The sequence below is a fragment of the Acinonyx jubatus genome, chromosome B4, assembly GCF_027475565.1.
Source record: "Acinonyx jubatus isolate Ajub_Pintada_27869175 chromosome B4, VMU_Ajub_asm_v1.0, whole genome shotgun sequence".
Lineage (NCBI taxonomy): Eukaryota > Metazoa > Chordata > Mammalia > Carnivora > Felidae > Acinonyx > Acinonyx jubatus.
This window is the reverse complement of record NC_069387.1, coordinates 81,085,123-81,103,232: the sequence shown is the minus strand read 5'-3', so window position 1 is coordinate 81,103,232 and position 18,110 is coordinate 81,085,123. Positions and strand designations below refer to the sequence as shown.

General features: G+C 43.0%; 1 protein-coding gene across 5 annotated transcripts in view; it reads left to right on the top strand.

Annotated features, from left to right (window-relative positions):
- RNF41 (ring finger protein 41) overlaps positions 1-18,110 on the top strand; it is a 30,717-nt gene that overhangs the window by 8,363 nt on the left and 4,244 nt on the right. For 4 of the 5 annotated variants that reach the window (XM_015085096.3, XM_027071492.2, XM_015085097.3 and 1 more), the window contains 4 exons: positions 12,307-12,419; positions 15,851-16,122; positions 16,819-16,954; positions 17,427-17,530. In XM_015085096.3, coding sequence (XP_014940582.2) covers positions 12,330-12,419; positions 15,851-16,122; positions 16,819-16,954; positions 17,427-17,530 — 602 coding nt within the window. In that variant the 5' untranslated portion in view covers positions 12,307-12,329. Of the gene's footprint in view, positions 1-3,981; positions 4,041-12,306; positions 12,420-15,850; positions 16,123-16,818; positions 16,955-17,426; positions 17,531-18,110 lie in introns of all 5 variants that reach the window. The other variant, XM_053226369.1, reaches the window with a different exon arrangement.

Here is an 18,110-nt window from a genome sequence, read left to right as displayed (position 1 = left end):
TCAGGTCATGATCTCACAGCTGTGAGATCGAGCCCCAAGAGCCCACACTGGGCTCCACACTGGGCCCAGAGCCTACTTGAGACTCTCTCTCTCTTCCCCCTGCCCCTCCCCCTTGTGCATATGCACTCTCTTACAAAATAACTAAAAAAATAAAATAAAAACAAAAGTAAAATCTTAGCATCTAGATTTTTTTAAAACTTTTTATTTATTTTGAGAAAGAGGAAGTGAGAGAGAGAGCATGAGTGGACAAGGGGCAGAGAGAGAAAATCCCAAGCAGGCTCCACACCATCAGTGCAGAGCCAGACATGGGGCTCGAACTCAGAAACTGTGAAATCATGACCTAAGCCAAAATCAAGAGTCAGAGGCTCAACTGACCTGACCACCTAGGCACTCCTCTTAGTATTTAAATTTTTTAATGTATACAATAGGGGTGCTTAGTTAGCTTAGTCAGTTAAGTGTCTGACTTTGGCTCAGGTCATGATCTTGTGGTTCTTGAGTTCCAGCTTCCGAATCAGGTTCTCTATTGTCAGTTCAGAGCCTGCTTCTCTCAAAAATAAACGTTAAAGGAGCCTGGGTGGCTCAGTTGGTTAAGCAGCCAACCTTTGATTTTAGCTCAGGTCATGATCTCATGGTTTGTGAATTCGAGTCCCACTTCGAGCTCTGCACTGATAATGAGGAACCTGCTTGGGATTCTCTCTCTCTCTCTGCCCCTCCCTTGCTCAAGCACTCACGTGCACGTACTGTCTCTCAAAATAAATAAATAAACTTAAAAAAATAAGTGTTTAAAAAATATGTACAGGGCACTTGGGTGGCTCAGTCAGTTAAGCCTCTGACTTCAGCTCAGGTCATGATCTTGCACTCTGTGACTTTGAGCCCCATGTCGGGCTCTGTGCTGACAGCTCAGAGCCTGGAGCCTGCTTCAGATTCTGTCTCCTCTCTCTGCCCTTCTGCCTCTCATGCTCTGTCTCTCTCTGTCTCTCTGTCTCTCTCTCAAAAAAAAAATAAACACTAAAAAAATTTTTAAAAATGTGTACAATACATATAATTAAGTTTTATTTTTTAAAGATTTTTAAGTCCTTTCTGAGCCAGGTCTCCCTAATTTTATTTTTTAAATTGTTTTTTATATAAATGGGACCAGGACACCTGGGTGGCTCAGTCATTGAGCATCTGACTGTTGATTTCAGCTCAGGTCATGATCCCAGGGTTATAGGATCTAGCCCCATGTTGGGCTTCTCACTAAGCGTGGAGCCTGCTTGAGATTCTCTCTCTCTCTCTCTCCTTCTGCCCCTCTCTCCCATGCTCGCTCTCTCTCTCTCTCTCTCTCTCTCTCTCTCTCAAATTAAAAAAAAAAAAGGGACCATACTATCCATAAAACATACATTTTGCAACTTGAAGTTTTCAAATTGGGAGGCAGCTTAGCAGTGGTTAAAAGCTTGGCTCTGGAGCCAGTCTGCCTGGATTTGAATCTGGCTCCACCACTTGTTAGCTGTATGATTTTGGACAAGCTTTTTAACCTTTGTGCATCTGTTACTCATCTATAAAATGTGGATAATGACGGTCCCAACCTCATAGAGTAACTCATAGAGTTGTAGGAATTGGATGAGTTAATATTTAAGAAATGCTTAGAATAATGCCTAGTGGGGAGACTGGGTGGCTCAGTCAAGCTTCCAACTTCGGCTCAAATAATGATCTCACAGTTTGTGAGTTCAAGCCCCAGCCTACTACTTTGGATCCTCTGGCCCCTGCCCACTGGCCTGCTCTCTCTCTCAAAAATAAACATTTATTTAACAGAATTTTTTTTTTAACAGAATTTTTGTTAATGTTTACTTATTTCTTAGAGAGCTCACATGAGTGGGGGGAGGAGCAGATAGAGAGGAAGACACAGAATCCGAAGTAAGCTCTACACGGTCAGCACAAAGCCTGACTTGGGGCTTGAACTCACGAACAGTGAGATCATGACCTGAGCCGAGGTTGGATGCTCAACCGATTGAGCCACCCAGGTGCCCCCTTAAAAATAAAATTCTTAAAAAAAAAAAAAATACTGGGGCGCCTGGATAGCTCAGTTGAGTGTCCCACTCTTGGTTTTGGCTGGAGTTGTGATCTCTTGGTTTGTGGGTTTGAACCCCGCCTTAGGCTCTGCGCTGGCAGTGCAGAGCCTGCTTGGGATTCTGTCTCTCTCTCTCTCTCTGTCCCTCTGTCGCGTGGGTGCACTCTCTCTCTCTCTCTCAAAATAAATAAACTTTTCTGGGGTGCCTGGGTGGCTCAATCGGTTAAGCATTCGACTTCAGCTCAGGTCATGATCTCGCGGTTCACAAGTTCGAGCCCCGCGTCGGGCTCTGTGCTGACAGCTCAGAGCCTGGAGCCTGTTCAGATTCTGTGTCTCTGTCTCTCTCTGCCCCTCCCCTGCTCGTGTGTGCTCTCTCTCTCTCTCAAAAATAAATAAAAAGTTACAAAAATAAATAAACTTTTAAAAAAAGTACTAAAAGTAGTACACATAGAGACAGCTTCTCTGTATCTTCCTAGAAGCTCTCCAGTATAAATGCATACACACATAATATACTTTTTAACAAAAACGGTACTATATCATATATAACAAGCATAAATATGTCATTTTGTCATATAAATATATAATAAGATATAAGGCAAGATGTATACAAAGTATATTTAAGTAATTTAAATAAATTATTAATAAGAAACAAATATATCTAAGTCATATTAATGTCTCCTGGTATTGCATTTTTTAAAATCTCTTTCTTTTTAATGTTTGTTAATTTTCGAGAGAGAGACTGAGTGCAAGCAGGGGAGGGGCAGAGAGAGGGGGAGATACAGAATCGGAAGCAGGCTCCAGGCTCTGAGCTGTCAGCGTGGAGCCTGACATGGGGCTTGAACCCCACAAACTGTGAGATCATGACCTGAGCCAAAGTCTGTCGCTTAACTGACTGAGCCACCCAGGTACCCTTCCTGGTATTGCATTTTATAGATGTAAGGAATTCTGGATATTTGTGGTGTTCTTGATTTTTTTGCTGTTATGAACAACACTGAAACAACCTAGTACATTGTTTTTGCACCCTTCTAATTATTTCCTTAGGCTAAGTTCCTAGAAGTAGGATTGCTAGATAAAGGGTATATACTTTTTGGGGATATTTACTGTGTTTTTGTTGTTGTTCTCTTTAAAACATTTTTATTAGTGAAGTATAGTTGACATATAATGTTATATTATTTTCAGATATATAACAGTGATTTGACAGTTCTGTACACTCATTGCTTACCACCATAAGTGTAGTCCCCGTGCAGCATTATTACAATATTGTTGACTATATTCCCTGTGCTATCCTTCTATCCCCATGACTTGTTTTATAATTGGAAGTTTGTACCTCTTAATCTCCATCACCTGTTTTACGCATCACCCCCACTTACTGCTTCTTTTGTTGTGATTCAATTTGATCAACCTTTTCTTGCGAGAGTACCTTTTTTCCAGACCTTATTATAGTGTAGACATGTTATGTGTGTATGTTATGTTATTAAGACATGTGTAGTATATGACTCATTTAGTGAATGTTTTGGACATATTTGTTTTAACCTTAACACTTTTGTTTCACAATTTAGGATAATTATAGATTTGTTTCTTTATTTGAATATTGGATTCACACGGAGAGAAAATCTTTTATTTTTTTTAATTTTTTTTTTTTTTAACATTTATTTATTTTTGAGACAGAGAGAGACAGAGCATGAACGGGGGAGGGTCAGAGAGAGGGAGACACAGAATCTGAAACAGGCTCCAGGCTCTGAGCTGTCAGCACAGAGCCCGACGCAGGGCTCGAACTCACGGACCGTGAGATCATGACCTGAGACAAAGTCGGCCGCCTAACCAACTGAGCCACCCAGGCGCCCCGAAAATCTTTTATTTTTTAAGGTTTGTGTATGTATGTATGTATGTATGTATGTAAGTAAGTAAGTAAGTAATTTCAACACCCAACACAGGGCTCAAACTCATGACCCCGAGATCAAGAGTGACACGCTCTTTCAACAGAGCCAGCCAGGTACCCCAAGAAAATCTTTTTCAAAGGTACAAAGAGATAATTAAGGAAATTAAAGTATATTCCTCCTATTCGTGTTCCTTAGTTATCCCTCCTCAGCAGCAAGCACTGTTTGCAATTTCTTGTTTATCCTTCTGGAGAGTTCCATGCATACATACATAGCATATGACACATACGTGTTGTTTTTTTGTGCTCTTTTTAAAAAAAAATTTTTTTTAAATGTTTATTTATTATTGAGAGATAGAGCATAAGCATGGGAAGGGCAGAGAGAGGAGGAGACACAGAATCTGAAGCAGGCTCCAGGCTCTGAGCTGTCAGCACAGAGCCTGACACGGGACTCGAACTCACAAACCGCGAGATCATGACCTGAGCCGAGGTCGGACGCTTAACCGACGGAGCCACCCAGGCGCCCCTGTTTCTTGTGCTCTTGATGGCATACTTTGCATATACTATTCTGGTTTTTTTCTCTCTCTTTTTTTTTATAATTTTTTTTTTAACGTTTATTTATTTTTGAGACAGAGAGAGACAGAGCATGAACGGGGGAGGGAGACACAGAATCCGAAACAGGCTCCAGGCTCCGAGCTGTCAGCACAAAGCCAGACGCAGGGCTCGAACTCACAGACCGCGAGATCACGACCTGAGCCGACGTCGGCTGCTTAACTGACTGAGCCACCCAGGCGCCCCTGTTTTTTTTTCCTCTTAACGGTATATCTTGGCAGTTGTTTCATACCTGGTGCTTTTTATTTTTTTATTTTTTATTATTTAAAAAAACGTTTTTTTAATGTTTATTTTTGAGAGAGAGAGAGAGAGACAGAGCGCAAGTCGGGGAGGGGCCTAGAGAGAGAGGGAGACACAGAATCTAAAGCAAGCTCCAGGCTCTGAGCTGTCTGCACAGAGTCCAATGCAGGGCTCGAACTCATGAGCTGTGAGATCATGACCTGAGTCGAAGTCAGACACTTAACCAACTGAGCCACCCAGGTGCCCCTTTTAAATTTTTTTTAGAGACAGTGATCAAGCAAGTGGGGTTGAGGGACAAGCAGAGAGAGACAGAGCGGGGGCGGAAGAGAGAATCTTAAGCAGATCCTGTGCTCAGCATGGAGCCCGATTCGGAGCTCATCCTGGGATCATGACCTGAGCCAAAATCAAGAGCTGGATGCTCAACAACTGAGCCACCCAGACACCCCCATACCTGGTGCATTTTAAAGGCAGCAATGCTTTTTCTCCCCCCTCTGATAAATGTTATAGCTATTGTAGAGAAACCAAATTATAATTTATTTAATTAAATATTAAATTAGATATTGTGAAGTCAGCAGTTGAACAGATGAATTACAGATATTTTATTTTTGCCTATCCTATAGAGGCTACCTTAGGTACCTCCTCTTCTTGACTTTTTCTCTTGCCCCTCCTCCTCCTCCCAACTCTGTGTGTGTGTGTCTGGACTTAGCAGAGTGGCAGTAGCTATTATTTCAGGACAGACTAACCAGTCATAGGTTGTGTTAATTGAAGTAGAGAGGAAAGGTGGTAATAGCCCTTCTGTAGCCCATATTGGTCAATCCGCATGCGGAGCTGTGGGTACCCTGTTCTAGAGGGACAGGCATTCTAGGATGCTGTGACAAAAATGAGTCTGGGCTGGATATTTCTCATCTGTGCTCTTGCTGCACCCTATCTTGACCTTTCCCAGGAGCGTCTAAGCACAGGGTGATTGACTGTTTGGTGCTGTGGAGAGGATTCCAGCCCTGGATGTTAAACCAGATGGTCTCTTATAGTCCATTCTAATTCAGCAAACATAAGACTCTTAACCAGGTCCATGGGAGAAACTTCTGGGTATGCTCAAAATCTGTCTTTTATTTCTGTACTTCAAAAGTAAAAGCATTCCTGTATTTTTTAGTCTCGAGTAATTTCTAAATTTAAAAAGTATATATATATATTTTTATAATATAGGAGACTATTTAAAATTGAATTGTGACTAAAAAAAAATGAATGCCTACTAAAGTATTTGGTGCTAAAAGTGGAAGAAAAACATCCTTAGCCTCACACCCAAGTAAAACCACTGGTAACGTTTTAGTGATTCTTTCTGGTCTTTAATGTATGGGTTATTTATAAGTACACGTAAAGTTTGCTGGCACGATTTTTGAGAACTGATCTGGACTGCTTTTTGTGCCATTCTTCCTTCCTGCTTCAGATGTGTCCCTCTTCCTGTTTAACATGTTTCTGGATCTCCTGCCTACCCCTGCCTCAGTGACCAGATTCTCTCCTGTCTTACTTCCCCTTCTTCACTAGCATTTTCCTCTTGGTACATCAACATCCATGGGCCTTTCTCATTGGAAGGAAAAACACCTCCACACAACCCACTTCCTCCACCTCCTGTTATCCTCCAGGTAGTTCTTTTGAAATCGAGCTTTTGACCGTTCTCTGCAGCCCCTGCCCCTCTGCCTCCCTTCTTGTTCACTCAGAACCACTGCAGTCTGGCTCCCACTTCATGCTGCACTACATTGGCTCTTCACAGTGCCTCCCAGCTGCATGCAGCCGCTATCTGCCCTGGTGTCCGGTCTCACCTCACATCCTCACATTTCTTTCCTTCCTTCCTTTCCTTCCTTTCCTTCCTTTCCTTCTTCCTTCCTTCCTTCCTTCCTTCCTTCCTTCTTTCCTTTCTTTCTTTCTTTCTTTCTTTCTTTCTTTCTTTCTTTCTTTCTAAGTGGATCAGTTTATTAAGTAGGAAGTGGAGAAAGTGGGGCACAAATAGAAGTATGTAACACCCAAACTGAACCAAATCTGAGATTCCTGAAAAAACATCTTTAGGTTACACAGTTGGCCACTTCTCCCCTGTTGCCACAGGGGCTTATCAGGGGAGATGAGGGCATAAGTCAGGTGACAGGATCAGTGGTTGCTTCCTGGGGCTGGGATGGAGCTGGGAATGATCTCTGTGGAATTTTTGTTTTTTTAATTTTTTAAATTTATTTTTGAGAGAGAGACAGAGCATGAGTAGAGGACAGGCAGAGAGAGGGGGAGATACAGAATCTGCAGCAGGCTCCAGGCTCTGAGCTGTCCGCGCAGAGCCCAGCGTGGGGCTCACACCTTGGGAACCGCAAGATCATGACATGAGTCGAAGTTGGACGCTTAACTGACTGAGCCACCCAGGTGCCCTGATCTCTGTGGAGATCAAGGCCAGGTCTTGAGCTCAGGATCAGGACTTCATAGCGGATGCAGCCAGACCAAGCAAAGATGGCTACAACCATGAAGCCCTGCACAGCAGTCTGGATGCACATAATGAGCTGAGGACGGTGGCTCTAACCCCGATGGAAGCAGTAGAGGCTGTAGGTTAGGGCGTCCGGACGTGCACAGCCAGCCTACAGTTATCACTGGGTTCTTGAGGGTCTTGCAAAGGAACTTTTCCCTGAAGCTTTCCAAAGTGCTGCAGACACTGGGGCTAAAGCCCTTGGTCACTAGGGGCTGTGATGGTTCAAAGGGTGCCTCCAGAGTAACAGGAGCCACCATGTCCTGGGGAACAGCTTTAGGAGAAAATACTGATTTTTTTTATTATCAGTCTTGACTGCAGCTTTTGACACTTCCTTTCCTCCTCTAAGCACTCCACTTCCTTGACTTTTTTTTTATTGTGGTAAAAAACATATAACGTAAAATTTGCCATCTTAACTGTTTTTGAGTATACGGTTCAGGAATGTTAAGTATGCTCACCTTGTTATGAAACATCTCCAGAACTTTTTTTTATCTTGCAAAACTGAAACTCTGTACACATTAAACAAAATTCCCCTTCCTCCAACTCCCTTGACTTTTATGAGCCTCTTCTTGCCAGAATTTTCTCTTATCTCTGGTCAGTCTCAGACTTAAAAAAAAAATTTTTTTTTGTAGGCTTCTTTTTTTTCCCTTTCCTTTTAAATGTCATTATTAAAGTATTCTCATGCACTATTGGTGGTAGTATAAACTGAAAAGGCCTTTCCAGATGATAGGGAGTATATTATCTAGGAAAATAAATCATAGTCATGTCATTCAACCCAGCAGTTTTTCCTCTAGGAATCTGTTTTAGGAGAGAGGTTTGATCTTGTGCTCAAAAAAAATCATGTTACCAAAGTGTTAATTGCAACATGATTTGTTTCAGGGGTAAAAAATGGCAACCAGACAAATGTAAATGGCAACCAGACAAATGGCAAAATACATTGTAACCAATGTTTGGACTAGTAGATTGGAATTAAAAAAAAAAATTTTTTTTTAATGTTTATTTAGAGAGAGACAGAATGCAAGTAGGGGAAGAGCAGAGAGAGAGAGGGAGACACAGAACGAAAGCAGTCTCCAGGCTCTGAGCTGTCAGCTGACTTTGGCTCGGGATATGATCTGGTTCGTGAGTTCGAGACCCGCATCAGGCTCTGTCCTGACAGCTTGGAGCCTGGAGCCTATTTTGGATTCTGTGTCTTCCTCCCTCTCTCTCTCTCAAAAATAAAATAAACATTAAAAAATAAAAAAAAAAAATAGGGGTGCCTCAGTGGCTCAGTCGGTTGATCGTCCAACTTCAGCTCAGGTCATGAGTTTGCAGGTCATGAGTTTGCAGTTCATGAGTTCAAGTCCCACATTGGGCTCTGTGCTGACAGCTCAGAGCCTGGAGCCTGCTCCAGATTCTGTGTCTCCCTCTCTCTCTACCCCTCCCCCACTTGGCACTCTGTGTCTCTCTCAAAAATAAACAAAAGTTTTTTTAAAAAATTAAAAAAACTGGGCCTCCTGGGTGGCTCAGTTAGTTGAGCGTCTGACTTTGGCTCAGGTCATGGTCTTACGGTTCGTGAATTCAAGCCCCGTGTCGGGCTTTGTGCTGAGCCTGTTTTGGATTCTGTGTCTCTTTCTTTCTGCCCCTCCCCTGCTCGTGCTCTGTTTCTCTCTCTCTATCTCAAAAAGTAAACATTAAAACAAAAAAAATTTTTTTAAATAAATAAATAAATGGAGAATGTAGTCATGTATTACTTGTGAAAAAAGGAAGGTAAGAAATAAAGCAAAGAATCAGTGCCCCCCAGGGTTCTATATTCTTCAGACCCTTCCTCATATTCTGTTTTTATTCTGTGTACTTTCCCTGTGTGGCCTCTCAAAACCCCTGGTGTCAGCTACCATCTTCAAGATTTCTACTTGGAATCTCAAACTGTACATGTCCAATACTAGGATCATTGTTTTTATTCCCTAATTCTGATCTTTTTATTTAAATTCTTATTTTGGTAAGTAAGAATTCACCATTAACTATCCAAGGCAGAAACAAAGGAGTCATATACATTCTTCTTTTAAAAGAAGAAAGAATATAGATTCTTTCTCTTAATTGCCTTTATTTGAGCCTTTATACTATTTTTTTTAATGTTTACTTAGCTATTTTTGAGAGAGAGGGAGAGCACAAGTGGGGAAGGGTCAGAGAGAGAGTGAGACAGAGAATCCGAAGTGGGCTCCAAGCTCCCAGCTGTCAGCTCTGAGACCGACACGGAACTTGAACCCACAAGCTGTGGGATCATGACCTGAGCCTAAGTCAAATGCTTAACCAACTGAGCCACCCAGTTGAGCCTTTATATTTTTCTGAATTTTTACAGTAACCTCCTAAAAAGGTCTTTCTCTTACTCTTATCTTCCCTACCGCCTACTTTTTCTACAGTACTGCCAGAATTATCTGACAAACAGAAAACCGATCATGTCAATTTCTTTTTTTTTTTTTTAAGTTTATTTATTGATTTTGAGAGGGAGAGATACAGCACAAGTGGGGGAGGGACAGAGGGAGAGAGAGAGAGGAGAATCTGAAGCAGCCTCTGCACTGTCAGCACAGAGCCCAATAGAGGGCTCAAACCCAGGAACCATGAGATCATGATCTGAGCCAAAACGAAGAGTCAGACACTTAATTGACTGAGCCACCCAGGAATCCCTGATCATGTCAATTTCTTAAAGGATTAGAGTTAGTGTCACCTGGAATGATACAAATCAATATATGCTTCTAATGTGATGTATTAAGAACACAGTATTACTTCCATGGCATTTTTGTCCAAAATGAAACCTGAATTTAATCATGAGGAAACATCAGACAAACCCACACTGAGAGACCTTCTCATTTAACTGACCTGTATTCTTAAAATACCAAGGTAATGAAAGACCCAAAAGTGTTAGTAACTTCTTCAGATTAAGAGAGTTTAAAGAAGCTTCACAATTCAGTGAAACACAGTCTTGAATATTGTTTTGCTAAAGGAGATTATTGGGACAAGTGGCAAAATTGGAAAGGGGTTAGTAAATAATAGTATTATGTCAATGTTAATATCCTGATTTCTATAATTTTACTATCATTATGTAAGAGAATGTTCTTATTTTTAGGAAATACACAGTAAAGTTATTTAGGGGTAAAGGCAACAAGTTTATAATTTATTCTCCAGTAGCTCAGAAAATTTTTATCTATTCACATTTATATAGAGAGATTATAAAAAATATGGTAGGGTGTTAACATTCAGGGAATCTAGATGAAGGGTAAATGGGATCTTTTTACTATTTGTGCAACTTTTCTGAAAGTCTGAAGTTGTCAGAATAAAAATATATAAATGTATGTCAACAAAAGAAATTCTTCAGGTACTTCCATAGCTTTCAGGTTAATTTCAAGTATAGTGTAGTGTCCCAGGGCCTTCAGTGCTGGCTGCTGCCCACCTCTCTCTACTCATCTTCCAGCCCATCTCTGCCTAAACTCTCAGCTGACTTCTTGCTTCTCCATGCTATTTTATGTACCTTAGAAGTCCCACAGGGTTGTGGGAGAGGGATGGGCTAAATGGGTAAGGGGCACTAAGGAATCTACTCCTGAAATCATTGTTGCACTATATGCTAACTAATTTGTATGTAAATTAAAAAAAAAAAAAAAAAAAGTCCCATCCCCTGCTCCACAATGCTAACTCATCATTCTTTAAACCAGTGGTTCTGAACCAGGGGTGATTTTGTCCCCCAGAGGATATATGTCAAAGTGTAAAGACATGTTTGGTGTCACAACTGGAGACTACTACTAACTTTTGGTGGGTAGAGGCCAGGGATGCTGCTAAACACTCTTCAGTGCAGGCCAGACCACTACAACAAGGAACTTTCTAGCTCAGATGACTACAGTACTGTGATTGAGAACACTTGTTCTAAACATACTTTGAGAGCCATTTCTCAGAAGTCTTTCTGACCATCCCAAGTCTGGTTTAGAATTCCCTCTTCTGTGTTCCTCTAGTACCTTGTGCTTTTCTCTTCCTCATCACTTATCTCAGGGGGACTAGGTTTCATTAGGCTTATTGGTATATAGATGGCACTCAGTAAGTGTTTGTTATTTGAATACTGTGTAGATTGTTTTACAGTAAAGTTTTTGGCTAAACTTTTTAAAGTTTTTTTGTTTTGTTTTATTTTATTTTATTTTTTTTTGAGAGAGAGTGAGGGAGAGAATGAACGGAGGAGGGGCAAAAAGAGAGGGGGACAGAGGATCTGAAGCAGGTTCCATGCTGACAGCAGCAAGCCTGATGTGGCGCTCGAAACTCATGAAGCCCAAACTCCTTACATAAGACTTCTCATGGCAAGGCCCTTGCTTGCCACTCTAGCCTTGTATCTAGTCACTCCCTCCTTTGGATCCTTCAGGTCAACGTTTTTCTGAACCATGTAGAGTTCCCTGAACCAATCATATGCCCTCTTCTGGGCTTTTGAATGTGCTGTTTCATGTGCCTAAAGCCCTAATGCGAATGCCCCACCCTGCCCCCATCCCCAATACCTAGCTACTCTTGTTTGTCCTGTTGGTGACACCTACTCCTGTAAAACTCAAAACTACCCTCTCCTTTTAGCCTGGGTTAGGTATCCACATCTCTTGCCCTCATAATGCCCTGTCAAACATTTATCACTTTTTTTTTTTTTTTAATTTTTAAAGTTTGTTTATTTTGAGAGAGGGAAAGAGAGAATCCTAAGCAGGCTCCACACTGTCAGCACAGAGCTCAGCATGGGGCTCAAACTCACAGGCCGTGATATCATGACCTGAGCCGAAACCAAGAGTTGGACACTTGATTGACTGAGCCACCCAGGCACCCCTGTCACTTCATATTTTAAGTGTATGGTTATATAATATCTTCTACCATTAGAATTAAGTTTCTTGAGTCAGATTTCTTTCTCCCAAATGACTGGCACATAGTAGGCTTTCAACGAATAATTGTTGGACAAATGAATGGATCTTGGCCATGAGTTCCAGGTTGGCACATTATTTGTAGGCTCCTTCTGAACTGGCCTCTTTTTCCTCTTGCTCCTTCCAGGACCTGGGTTTCAGTGATGAGACATGGGGTATGATGTAACCCGTTTCCAGGGGGATGTTGACGAAGACCTTATCTGTCCTATTTGCAGTGGTGTCTTGGAGGAGCCAGTCCAGGTGAGTCGGTCTGGTGGCAGGTTTGGTGGGGCACTAGATGATAGTAGAGCTAATAAAAATGTTCATAAGTAATGGGACCAGTGGGAAGTCACTGTGTTCTGGCCTCCCTCCCCCAATTCCCCCTCCCCCACCCCCTTGGCAACACACACATACAGAATAGAGGTTTGGTGCAGAGGAGCAGTGGCAGCTACAAAAGGAATAGGGCCTTTCAGAGTCTGTCTAGAGGTGGATGCCACAGAAGTCCAGTGCTTTCTTCTGAGGTCACTCTGAGATTTATTCTGCTATAAAATGGTCACCTGTTTTCTGTCTTCTGACAGTAGCTCAGGAACTTCCCTTTGTAGGGGCTCTGGCTAGGTTCCGTGTTCCTACCATGTTTGAACTTCTGGACTCTCCTAAGTTTTCTCTGTATTTTGATGATGTAGTGTTTCAGTTAATCAGCTAGTCTGCCTGCAAGCCTTTTCATCCTGCCCTACTCTCTAACAAAGAGGGAGTAGGGAACTGTATGTACTGTCCTATTTCCTTCTTGGGACTTGCTGGAAAAACCAATTAAAAAACAACTTTAAAAAAATGTTTTAAATGTTTATTTTTGAGAGAGAGAGAAAGTGCAAGCGGGGAAGGGGCAGAGATAAAGGGAGACTTCAGGCTCCCAGCTGTCAGCACAGAGTTCGACGCGGTGCTCAAACTCACAAACTGCGAGATCATGACCTGAGCCGCAGTCAGTCACTTAACGGACTAAGCCACCCAGGTGCCCCTTAATTTTTTTTTTTTTAATGTTTATTCATTTTTGAGAGAGACACACACACACACAAAGTGTGAGCAGGGAGAGAGTAGAGAGGAGACACAGAATCCCAAGCAGACTCCAGGCACCGAGCTATCAGCACAGATCCTGATGCAGGACTGGAACTCACGAACCCTGAGATCATGACCTGAGCTGAAGTCAGACGCTTAACTGACTGAGCCATGCAGGTGCCCCATGGAAAAGACAATTTTTTTATTTTTTAATTGTTAAAAATTAATGAGGAGAAACTCATGATTAACAGGCAAGTATAATAAGTGAGATGAAGTCTTAACAGTAGCATTCATGGGACATCATCCTGCATGGTCCTTATTGCCTGCCCTCTGTAAATACCAATGAATCCTCTGGCAGTCCTGGCTGGCTAGACATAATCCCATTTTCCAAACCAGGACACGAGTTAGTGAGGTCTCACGGCCCTTCCCCAACTCATTGCTTATACAGCTCCTGGGGGCTCCTCTTGATCCTTTGAGTATATTCTTATTCCAGTGTTCAACCAGTCAAAGGAGCACTGAGCTGACTGAAAGGTGCCTGAGCTGACTGAAAATCCGACTGCATTCCAATGGCAGCTAGCCCTGGACCTATACTCTGTCTGGGCCTTTGCAGCCTACTGCCAGTAGAACTATTGGCTGGGTGTGGAGCAAGCTATTGGTGGTGTCGAGAGGTCACGGGGTGTGTCAGTTCCTTCCCTTCCCCTGGCAGGGCCTTGTCTGTTTTCTGGCACTATCATTTGAGGTGAGTCACGTGTGGAGAAGTCAGTGTTGGTTCATAACTGTAAGTCAGGAGTTGCCCCCCCACCTCCACCTTTTGGGAGTAGGCCAGGAAGACCTCAGGATGCCAGGTTACCAGACACATATCCAAGGGTAGAAGGAATCTGCTAGGAATGCTGATATCCCTACATCATATTTATTTAATTTTTGAATAGGTGATAAGTTCATACGGTTCAGAAACCAAAAGAGTAGAAAGAGGCATACCGTGAGAACTCTTACCCCATCCTTGTCCCAGCCCATATAATGTCCCCATAGTTAACTCTTTTTATTATTAGTTCATTTGCCCAACTTTCTTACGTGGAGCATAGCACATTCTGTATATTTCTGCAGGGGTGGCAGGATTGGATAGAATGGTCACAAAAGAGGTGACAGTTGGGCTGAAATCTGAATGATAAGGGGATGTTCATGATAGGATTTAGAGGAAGAGCATTTCGGGCAAAGAGAAGCTGCAAAACCAGAGATGCTGAGGCAGGAGTGAGCTGGGTATAGACAAAAACAGAAAGGAGGTCAGACTGGCCTGAACACAGCACTGGGAGCATGGTGTGTGGTGAAGAGAGGTCAGAGGCACAGGGCCAGATCAAGCAGAATTGTATACGTCCTGAGTAGGAGTTTGGACTTATTTTAAGTACAAAGGGAAGCCACTGTAAACTTTTAAGCAGGAGTGATATGATCTAGTTTGCATTTTTAAGTGATCACTGTGGCTGACGAATGTAGAATGAATTATAAAGGGGTGAGGTAGAAGTAGGGAGACCAGTTAGAAGACATATTTAATAATATAGGTGAGAGATGATAGTTTGAACTGGGTTAGTGGCAGGACAGATGGGGAAAAGTGGACAAATTTAGGATTGTTTTTTGGAGATAGGATCTGTAAAGATTTTGGAAAGAATCAAATATATCTTTGAGTGAAAAATAAAAATCTATTGATAGTTGCATTAGTGACATTGTGAATGACTCCTTCCGTTACGAAGCCTTTCTTTGTTTTGGTCTTTGGTGCCTGTGTGCACCTTGGAGGCAGAACCTGTCTTGTATTGTAAGCACCTAGCAGAGTGTTTGGGAAATAGCACACCATTCGTTCATCAACAACTACTAAATGCCTACTGTGTTTGTCCCATGCCAGAGGCCAGGGAATCCTCTCACTTTGAGGGATTAAACTTTAGAGGTTATCTGATTTATCAAAGTAAGCTGAAATACGATCTTTATGAAATTGAAAAGAATGTGACTCTATGAGAAAATGGCTCTGTTTGGGAGGATAGGCCTCACCATTGGGATTCAAGGCAATGCCTCAGGTCAGCCCTCATAAAATAGGAACCTGGGCCCACACAGAGAGGACTCTTAACTTCTCACCAGGAGTTCAAGGTGCTTGTTTTGTTTTGCTTTCTTATATTGCATTTTTGCCAGTAAATCTCTTCCCTGTGTCCTCTCTACTCATCCTTCAAGACCCATGTCAAATTATGTCCTCCATAATAAATACGTGCCCTGATTGACCTAGCCTAGAAAGATCTCACCCTCCTTTGGATTTCTTTGGCAGTTATTGTGTATGCAATCCAGTTGGCAATTAATAATCGACTGCCTTGTGTCATCTCTCCTATTGTCCTGGAATATTATTTATACCTCTTATTGTTACATAACTTTTTACTTGTTTGTCTTATGTCACAATTCGTTTGGAATCTTGAGCACAGGAAACCTATCTGAAGCTTGTCCCTACACAATGTCTTGCCCATAGTGCATCTGTCCTTCCCTGTGACCCCCAGGGACCTCTGGCCCTGGAAGCTGCTCAGAGGCTTGAGTAGCTTTGCGGAGTTATCATATTCAGGCTCTTAGCTCCTGCTAATTCTCTTGTGCCCCTTTTGCCCTGCTCTCCCTTCTAGGCACCTCATTGTGAGCATGCTTTCTGCAATGCCTGCATCACCCAGTGGTTTTCTCAGCAGCAGACATGTCCGGTGGACCGTAGCGTTGTGACGGTCGCCCACCTGCGCCCAGTACCTCGGATCATGCGGAACATGTTGTCAAAGCTGCAGATTGCCTGCGACAACGCTGTATTTGGCTGTAGTGCTGTTGTCCGGCTTGACAACCTCATGTCTCACCTCAGCGACTGTGAGCACAACCCCAAACGGCCTGTGACCTGTGAACAGGGCTGCGGGTGAGATTACTTCCCTTCCCCTGCCCCATACAGATAAGGACCTTCCCATTTATAACTCCCCCTCTCCCCCCACCCCTTTTTCCCAGATCCCTTGCTCACCAGCTAAGGCAGTTTCCTGTGCACGTACACAAGGAGTGTCCTTGGCCTCCCTGGCTCTCTACCCCAAGATCTCACTTCGTGCTGCTTTTTCAACTATGATCTTTTTGCTCTTGCTTTAATAAAAGAAACGAGGCAGCAGTTCCCAATCTGTGTGCTAACACTAAGGATTGATTTCCTTTATTCTTCCTTTTCAGCCCAGTACTACTTTCTCTTTGTCAGATTGACTGCTCTAATTTCTAGCCTTCTCATATTTCCTCTTGCCCTGTTCCTTTCTTTCTTTGGGGTGTGAAATAGTTGATTACATGCTGATAGCCAGGGCTGTGAATCTAGGGCTTCTCAGAAGGAATGAGTGAGAAGGAAAGGAGAGCCATGTGGTAGATAAAACACTGTCTTAGAAAGGGAAAGAGGCCCAGAGAAAGTAGATAGCAAAAGGATGTGGGGGGAGCTGTGGAGAAGGAAGTGAAGGGAATAAATAAGAGGGGAGGCCTGAATGTTAGAAATCTGGGGTAGAAGAAAGCCCACTCAGCAGTTTTGTGCCTTTGCCCACATGTCCCATTGAGCATTTCTGTTCTGTTTGTTTCCCACCCTGGGTGGCAGCCTGGAGATGCCCAAAGATGAGCTGCCAAACCACAACTGCATTAAGCACCTGCGCTCAGTGGTACAGCAGCAACAGACACGCATCGCAGAGCTGGAGAAGACCTCAGCGGAGCACAAACACCAGCTGGCGGAGCAGGTAAGGCCCAGAGAACATAGGGGAGAACCTGTCCTTAATATGCAGACACGTGTATATAACAGATGTGTGACTATGTATAACTGCATGCGTGTGTCTGTGTATATGTGCAGAGAGCCATGGGTGAGAAGCACCAGTGTGAGCATGCAGCTCGGTGCCTGTGCTTGTGTGCCTGGGTGAGTGGATACTCTGCCTCTGGCTTGGTAGGGAATCAGATTGGAGCTCGTCTCCCTTTCTTTCATCCCATCAATGTCATTCATTCACCTAACATTCATCAAATGCCTTCTCTAAGAAGGTACTCGGCTAAGCACTATGGATACAGCTGTGAATGAGATAGTCATATCCCTGTCTTCCTGAAGTGTATAGGTCTGGTTTTTCCTCAGATCTCTCAGTTGCCCTCATTCTCAGACTATCTTCTGTCTTTCATCTGTTGTCTGCCCTAACCATCATCCCTGGTTCTCCTTCCCTCCAACAGAAGCGAGATATCCAGCTGCTAAAGGCATACATGCGTGCAATTCGCAGTGTCAACCCCAACCTTCAGAACCTGGAGGAAACAATTGAATACAACGAGATCCTAGAGTGAGTGTCACTCAGGACATGGAGTCACTTGCTCCACATCCTGGCACCTAGCCCTGAAAGGAGGAAGTGCAAGGGATGGCAGAAGGGCGGGTAATAAAAGGGCTGGGCTGGGGCCACTGCTTTTCAGATGTTGGGATGAAGGATAGGGACCAAGGAGAAGAGGATAACTTCCAGCCCCACTATAGGATCTCCTATTCTATTGGGTGGATGGAAGGGAAAGCTTACCCAAGTATTCAGTTCATTGAGACTTAGGTGAATACCCACATGTACAGAGCCCTGTATTAAAGGCTGTGGAGTGCTAGGAGGGCCAAAAAGAAATAGACATTGTCCCTGTTGTCAGGTAGCTTACAATCCAGAGAAGACAGTCAGTGCAAATCCAGGGGAAGGATCTAAAATGCAGCATAAACAAGCAAAGTCTAGAATCCCTTTCAGTGCTGGAGTCCCATGCAATTCATAGACTAAACTCTTAAGTGTGAATCAATATATAGAGAGTAAACAGTGCTGCATGGGACACAGGATAGAGGAATAATCACTTCATTCGGTAAACATTTGTTGAGCACTTAGTACGTGCTAGGCACTG